Source organism: Dendrobates tinctorius, unplaced genomic scaffold (genome assembly GCF_039654945.1).
Source record: "Dendrobates tinctorius isolate UK_male_01 unplaced genomic scaffold, ASM3965494v1 ptg000009l, whole genome shotgun sequence".
In the NCBI taxonomy this organism is placed as follows: domain Eukaryota; kingdom Metazoa; phylum Chordata; class Amphibia; order Anura; family Dendrobatidae; genus Dendrobates; species Dendrobates tinctorius.
In genome coordinates this window covers 22072739-22080667 of record NW_027361677.1, presented here as the reverse complement: position 1 = coordinate 22080667, position 7929 = coordinate 22072739, and the positions used below count along the sequence as shown (strand labels likewise).

The window sequence follows — 7929 nt, the reverse complement described above, 5'->3', positions numbered from 1 at the left end:
AGGTATAGAGAGAAAAAGGAAAGATAAAAAGAATGAGAAAGGAAGACAGAAGGGAGGAAAGAGATAAAACGATAAATACAAACGAAGAAAAGAGAAAGAAAAAAATAGAAAGAAACAAAGAGAAAAAGAAAGATGAAAATGTGAAAGATAAAAGATGAACGGAAAAGAGGAGAGGAGGAAAAAAAGATTAATACAATAGATAAAGATTAAAGGAAGGAAAGAAGTAGAAAGAAAAAACAACTTATTAGATAGATGCAGCTTGGCTTTCCTGACCCTCGCCCAGTCTAAAAACCATTGCTAAGAGGTCGATCATGCGCACTGCGGCTCCATTCATCCTTATGGAAGTGGCAGAAAGCAGCCAAGAGCAGAACGCATCTCCACTCAATGTGTAGCAGCCGTGCCCGGGTACTGCAGAACAGCTCCTAATCATAGGTCCCACAGTGGGAAAGCCATAAACTATAGCTCAGCACAGAAAAAAAAAACACAAGTCGCCACACAGATCCATTGACGTCTTGGAAAATGGCAACACAAACCCAAATTTTGTTTTACAAAGTTCTGAATATTTTTCAAGCCACAAAAATAATAATAATAATAATAATAATAAACCCTAAACAAGTTTGGTCTCGCCACAGTGGTACCGATCTGGGGAATCACACTGCCCGGTCGTTTTACCTCATGATGAACGCCATAAAACAGAAACTCAAAAAGTGATGGTGCTATTGTGTTCTCATCGACCACTTGGATTTCCCTTCGGTGCTTTTTAGGGTAATTAATTGCAACTACAACTCTAACTCTATGCCAACAGACAAATACAAACTTTTGGAAGAAGGGGAGGAAAACTAAAAGAGCGAAAAAAGGTAAATTGGTCGCGTCCTGGTGCCAATAATAGGAAAAAGGGCTGAGGTAATATCTTTCATTCCAAACTTCAGGAAATGTGAGATAAAACAGATGGAATATGGCTATAATTACTCCTGTAACGAATATTACACCTCTGACGTGAACACTCCCTGTGATAATGTGATGTAGTGTGACTGCTACACGAGCCCTACAAGCTGCCTCCACAAATATGGCGTCCGCCGCAGCACTTCCGGCGCGCAGTGCACTCTGGGAGTGGTGTCTCCGGAAGTAGTAGGGAGGTAGCGTCAGTTGTGTTTCCGGCCGGTGTGTGAGAGTCATTGTAGCCGGGGAAGATGCCGGAGCTGGCGGTAGATAAGGTCGTGGTGCACCCGCTGGTGCTGCTCAGTGTGGTGGATCATTTCAATAGGTGAGTCCCGTACGTGTTACTGAGTCACCGGCCGGGAAGGCCCTCACAGCCCCGGCTCCAGCACGGGCAGCTAGGCCTGCAGCCGCACAGTGACAGGGCACTTTACCTGTCAGCTCCCTCACCATGTGCTGTGCACACAGCTGGGGATAGAGGATGGCACTACAGGTGGCACTGCAGACCCGGGACCTAGGAGAAAGCAGGACATGCTGGTGCTTGTAGTCCCATAGCTGTTATACAGCCATAAAGCACCCAGGACCTTGGAGAAAGCAGGACATGCTGGTACTTTTAGTCCCACAGCTGTTATACAGCCATAAAGCGCCCAGGACCTAAGAGAAAGCAGGACATGCTGGTACTTGTAGTCCCACAGAGCTATATAGCCATAAAGCGCCCAGGACCTAAGAGAAAGCAGGACATGCTGGTACTTGTAGTCTCACAGCTGTTATACAGCCATAAAGCGCCCAGGACCTAAGAGAAAGCAGGACATGCTGGTACTTGTAGTCCCACAGCTGTTATACAGCCATAAAGCACCCAGGACCTTGGAGAAAGCAGGACATGCTGGTACTTGTAGTCCCACAGAGCTATATAGCCATAAAGCACCCAGGAGAAAGCAGGACATGATGGTACTTGTAGTCTCACAGCTCTTATACAGCCATAAAGGACCCAGGAGAAAGCAGGACATGATGGTACTTCTAGTCCCACAGCTGTTATACAGCCATAAAGCACCCAGGACCTAAGAGAAAGCAGGACATGCTGGTACTTGTAGTCCCACAGAGCTATATAGCCATAAAGCACCCAGGAGAAAGCAGGACATGATGGTACTTGTAGTCTCACAGCTCTTATACAGCCATAAAGGACCCAGGAGAAAGCAGGACATGATGGTACTTCTAGTCCCACAGCTGTTATACAGCCATAAAGCACCCAGGACCTAAGAGAAAGCAGGACATGCTGGTACTTGTAGTCCCACAGAGCTATATAGCCATAAAGCACCCAGGAGAAAGCAGGACATGATGGTACTTGTAGTCTCACAGCTCTTATACAGCCATAAAGGACCCAGGAGAAAGCAGGACATGCAGGTACTTCTAGTCCCACAGCTGTTATACAGCCATAAAGCACCCAGGACCTAAGAGAAAGCAGGGCATGCTGGTACTTGTAGTCCCACAGCTGTTATACAGCCATAAAGCGCCTAGGAGAAAGCAGGACATGCTGGTACTTGTAGTCCCACAGCTGTTATACAGCCATAAAGTGCCCAGGACCTAGGAGAAAGCAGGACATGCTGGTACTTGTAGTCCCACAGCTGTTATACAGCCATAAAGTGCCCAAGACCTAGGAGAAAGCAGGACATGCTGGTACTTGTAGTCCCACAGCTGTTATACAGCCATAAAGTGCCCAAGACCTAGGAGAAAGCAGGACATGCTGGTACTTGTAGTCCCACAGCTGTTATACAGCCATAAAGTGCCCAAGACCTAGGAGAGAGCAGGACATGCTGGTACTTGTAGTCCCACAGCTGTTATAATAGAAATAATAATTCTTCCCTCCTGTGTTGAGCAGTTGTTTGTATTTGCATTTTACACTTGCAGAATTGGAAAAGTTGGAAACCAGAAGCGAGTGGTCGGTGTCCTGTTAGGGTCTTGGCACAAGAAGATTTTAGATGTTTCTAACAGTTTTGCCGGTAAGAAGCGTTCTGTAACCCGTTCTGTTTGTTTTCTAAATTCAGTAATAAAATTAATCCTATCGTGATCGATCTTCTCGTCGCGTGCTATTTACCTTTACCTTCATGTGTGCTGCATGTTCAGTGCTTCAGTGTGACATGAGTGTAGCCACACGGGGGAACAATACTGACACTTCACTAAACAGGTAGAGAGGTGCCCAGGTGAGACCTGGCTGCTAACTTGATTTTTGGGGAATAACACTTTATCACCTATCTACAGGATCACCTGAGGTCTTTAAGGCTCTGACCCCCCCCCCAGCGATCCCCTGCAGCACCGTTATGAATGGAGATGAGGGTCTGCATGCTTGACCTCCACTTCTCTCATTGTCTATTGGGTTGTTAAGCTCAGCATTCGATTATTTTTGACAATACCATTTAGAATGAATGAGCATGCACACCTCTGCACCGTTCAAGACAGAGCTGTAAAGCCCTGTTTTCAAACTTCTAGAACCCCGCTCTCCGGATCTGTCTTGGTGGTCCGACCTCCAGGGATCAGCAATTTATTCCCTATGCTCTGGATAAGGGGATAACTTTTATTTTTTTATTTTTGTGACTAACTCTTTGGAAGCTGCTAAAAATGGAGATCCTTAAATGATATATCATAATACACAGATTGTAATTGCTGACACTGTTCTCGTCAAAGGGTGACACTTTCCACAAGGGGCAGAAACCCACTATTAATACAACTTGGAGATGGTGCAAATCAGTCCAGCAGCCACGCCTGTAATCTACGAGGTTACCTATTGACTGGCGGCATGACCAGGCTCCTGTTGATTAATCAGCCTGGCGCACGGTCACTGTTGTATTATATCATACCAAGACAGTTCATTAAAAGAATTGCCACAGATGCCATTGGGTATGAGGCAATTCGCAGGGCTCCTGTCTGACTGGCACCTATCACTGTCATGGCTTTTGGACCCGGTCCTGTGAATATATTTGCAACGTCTCTAATACTGTGTTCGTACTTGCTATTTTGGAAATCTAATGCCTTATCTAAACTTCTTATCTCTTCCCTCAGTTCCATTTGATGAAGATGATAAAGACGACTCTGTCTGGTTTCTGGATCACGACTATTTAGAAAATATGTATGGCATGTTCAAAAAAGTAAATGGTGAGTCCTTCTTTTCACATTGATGTAGCTGTAACATCTCTTTGGTCCAGTGGCCATAATTATGTCTTAATTCTCTCCAGCTCGAGAGAGGATAGTTGGCTGGTACCACACGGGACCCAAGCTGCACAAAAACGACATCGCAATCAATGAGCTGATGAAGAGATACTGTCCAAACTCTGTAAGGTTTTTTTTCTTTCTTTAATAGTTTGGAAACTGTGTACATATGCTTAGATGGTATAATGCAGCCATATGGAAAGATGTCAGCATTAGAAGTAGGTGGGGAAGCAAGCAACCATCCTCCTGGACAGAAGAAAGAGTTGAGCTCCTTGCATTCTCCCCTATGTTGGATAATCTTAAATTTACCATTAATTTTCATGAAGAAAACCTTGTTGTAAACCCTCTTAGGGCACACTGACACCTTTTAATAATTAGCACCCTTATACAAGCCAAAACAGATGGCTGCTCTGTTAGACCTAGACAAGCCATTTTCGGAGAAATCTGCTGGAGAAGCCAAACCGGTCTAGCATCACCGCTGTCACCAGTTTTTGGCTGCAGCTGTTACTTGGCTGTAGGGCACATCATGGCTGCAGGACAATAACCAAAGACCCATGGGGACCACCAGAGTGTGTGGGAGGGGGGGGACTTAAAGGATAAGAAATTTTCCTTTATGATTTTACAGCATTTCCTTCTGTTAGGTAATTCTATAAACTCTCAGCCTGCCTTTTTTCATTGCTGATTGTTTTTTTTGTTTTTTTCACTGGATGTTTTTTCACTTCTAGGTTCTTGTGATCATTGATGTGAAGCCAAAAGACCTGGGTCTTCCCACAGAGGCTTATATCTCAGTAGAGGAAGTTCACGATGTAAGTTTTTAATATTGCACCTTCAGTGTAGAGTATTAATCTACTCAGTGCTGATATTTGAAGGGTCCATGTTGCTTGTGCCACTACATTGACTCGCAGGCTGGTTTGTACTTTCCTGCGCCGTACATTTCAATGGGATGACATTGCAGTGTTGTTGCAAAAGCTATTGCACTGACAAATACAAACCAGCCAGCAAGGGTAGTACATAGTTTTTCAGATAGGTGCCATGAATGCATTGCACAGATATCTATCTTTTTTTGTTATCCTCTCTAACATTGTAAATTGATCCATCAGGATGGTACTCCAACCTCGAAGACATTTGAACACGTGACCAGTGAAATTGGCGCTGAGGAGGCAGAGGAAGTCGGAGTGGAGCACTTGTTACGGTAAGTTGTGTGCGCTTCCGATTTTTAGAAAGGTCTTATCTTATATCTGACATCTCCTTAATGTTGTATCTGTGTGCACTGAACTGGGATCGTATGTTTCCCCCTAAGATCAACTCTCGGGGACCACACTTTATTTTTTTTTCCTTTTTTTTTATTCCAGTGTTAGAAATGTGTAAATCCAATAGACTACATCTTATATCCCCCTCTTTCTTTAGAGATTTAATACGTATATTTCTTAGAATTCATAAGGGTTAAAAAGTGAAATTTTGACTGTTTCTAGCCTGTTACAAATGCTACACTATTATATATTACATAGCTACTTGCACCACAATACGAGCTGCATTCTCATGCACAAATGTCCTCTTTTATAGATGGCGCAAATCAATTTGCAGGACACAGTCCAGCGCCCTTGTCTGTAATCTGTGGCCACTGGACAGAAGCCATGCGAGAACCACCTCACCCACCAGCATCTGCGGCTTTTCTCTTGGGCCTGGAGTTATGTCACGTGCGTCATGTCCCAATGATGACATCACGTCAGGCCAGCTAATCAAAGAAAAGCGCCAGATAAATAGTGGTTCCCACAGCTCCTCTCCAACCGTAACAGATTTTTGGTGTGGCCTCTTAACATGTCCTGTAAGTTGATTCGAACCAGTTTTCCTCATATGCACAATTTATTAATAAGTCAAGCTTTACTTCCACTCTTGGGGTCCAGTGCTTAGTCCCCTGTTGCTGCCTTTGTCTTTGTTTGGCCGCCAATCACAGAGTTCTGCAGCCTGCTGTCTATACACATCAGCTTTGGGTTAATGATTGGCTGCAGCGTTGGTAATTTGACATCAACATTGCAGCCAGACAATGGAGACGTGGACAGCAGAGGATGTACTGCTTTATTATTTTCACAATGAACTGTACATAACAGGAAAAGTTTTCTGATGGAGGAGAACTTTGACCAATATTGAAAACGCCAAGGGAGTACGGTCCGCTCAATATGGTTATTTTCTATGTTTGCAGAGACATCAAAGACACTACAGTGGGGACCTTGTCACAGCGTATCACAAATCAGGTACATGGGCTGAAAGGACTGAACTCCAAACTGCTGGATATCAGGAGTTACCTAGAAAAAGTGTCCAGCGGCAAACTGCCCATCAACCACCAGATCATCTACCAGCTCCAGGATGTCTTCAACCTGCTGCCAGACGTAAACCTGCAGGAGTTCGTCAAAGCATTCTACCTAAAGACTAACGACCAGATGCTGGTGGTGTATCTGGCCTCTCTCATCCGCTCAGTGGTTGCCCTTCACAATCTCATCAACAACAAGATCGCCAACAGGGACGCTGAGAAGAAGGAAGGCCAGGAGAAAGAGGAGAACAAGAAGGAGAGGAAAGACGAAAAGGAGAAGGAAAAGACCGACACCAAGAAAGAGGAAAAGAAAGAAAAGAAATGATTGTTCGTCCGTTTTATTTGTATGTATGCCGGTGGTTGAATAGTAATAAAATAACTTACTGCTGACCCAGCTTTCCTGTGTATACTGAGGAAGGGGCCCCCAGAGTACCCACATACATTGCACCCCATCCGTGATTTCTGCCCCTCTTCAGTATTTGGCAGGATCGTGTAACATGCAGCAGTTTATAGTCCACAGATGCCATGATGTTACATATGCCAGATATTCAAGGGGTCGTCTAGGTCAGACGCTGTAAAAGAAATTGGAGATCGCACTGGGTGGACTCGTACCTTGTAACACGTTTACTTACAGCACATGTAAGATTTTTACTAGGTGCGGGTGCAGACAGCCTTCTGTTCAATGAGCTTTAGTTATAGAGTTTTGTGGGAGTTTCTTTACCTTTGAACATCATGTACATTGAGGTAAGGGGCTGGTTTCACACTTGCGTTTTTTAGCTCTGCGCCTCTTGCGCTATCATGCGCATTGCTCCCCTATCTTTTAACAGGGCAGGCACATGGTATAGCGCTTGTACGCGTTCATGTGCGTTTTCGTGCACTGCGTTTTTTCCTGGTGTGCGCCCAGGCGCGCCAGACGCAACATGTTGAATTTTTCTGTGCGCCCAACTGCTGCCAAAAAACGCATGCGCACGTTAGCGCATGGAATGCGCAAAAAAACATTAGTCTATGGGATCGCACGCATGCGCTAGGACATGCGCACGCATGTGTTTAAAAACGCATGCGTTTTTAGAGATAACATGGCGACAAACTGGTTAAATCTCATGCGCAAAAAAAAAGCAAACGCATGCAAAACGCTTAATGCGTTTTTTGCATGCATTTGGAATGCGCACGAGGAGCAGGGCAAAAAAGCGCAAGTGTGAAAGTAACCTAAATTCAGGTCTTTTGGGGGCAACCTGGCTGTCATGTCACTCCTTGCAGAAAAAAAAAAATATTAAAGTTTCTTGTTTTTAAATCTTTTGTGTATTGTGTTTTATGGGGAAATTGGACTCATCTGCAATCACTATAACACTGTATATTTAAAGTGCACTTGTCCTTTTACCCCATAGCTATAGACCAGTGTTCCCCAACTCCAGTCCTCAAGAGCTACCAATAGGTCACATTTTCAGGATTTCCCTTAAAGGGAATCTGTCACCCCTTTTTTTTTT

General features: G+C 44.4%; 1 protein-coding gene across 1 annotated transcript; it reads left to right on the top strand.

The window, feature by feature from the left end:
* Positions 1 to 1096: 1096 nt before the first annotated feature.
* Positions 1097 to 6835, top strand: PSMD7 (proteasome 26S subunit, non-ATPase 7). Its single transcript, XM_073584388.1, has 7 exons — positions 1097 to 1264; positions 2842 to 2933; positions 3991 to 4083; positions 4164 to 4261; positions 4863 to 4943; positions 5238 to 5329; positions 6338 to 6835. The coding sequence occupies exons 1-7, from the start codon at positions 1191 to 1193 to the stop codon at positions 6768 to 6770; spliced, it is 963 nt and encodes a 320-aa protein (XP_073440489.1). The 5' UTR covers positions 1097 to 1190; the 3' UTR covers positions 6771 to 6835.
* Positions 6836 to 7929: the final 1094 nt, after the last annotated feature.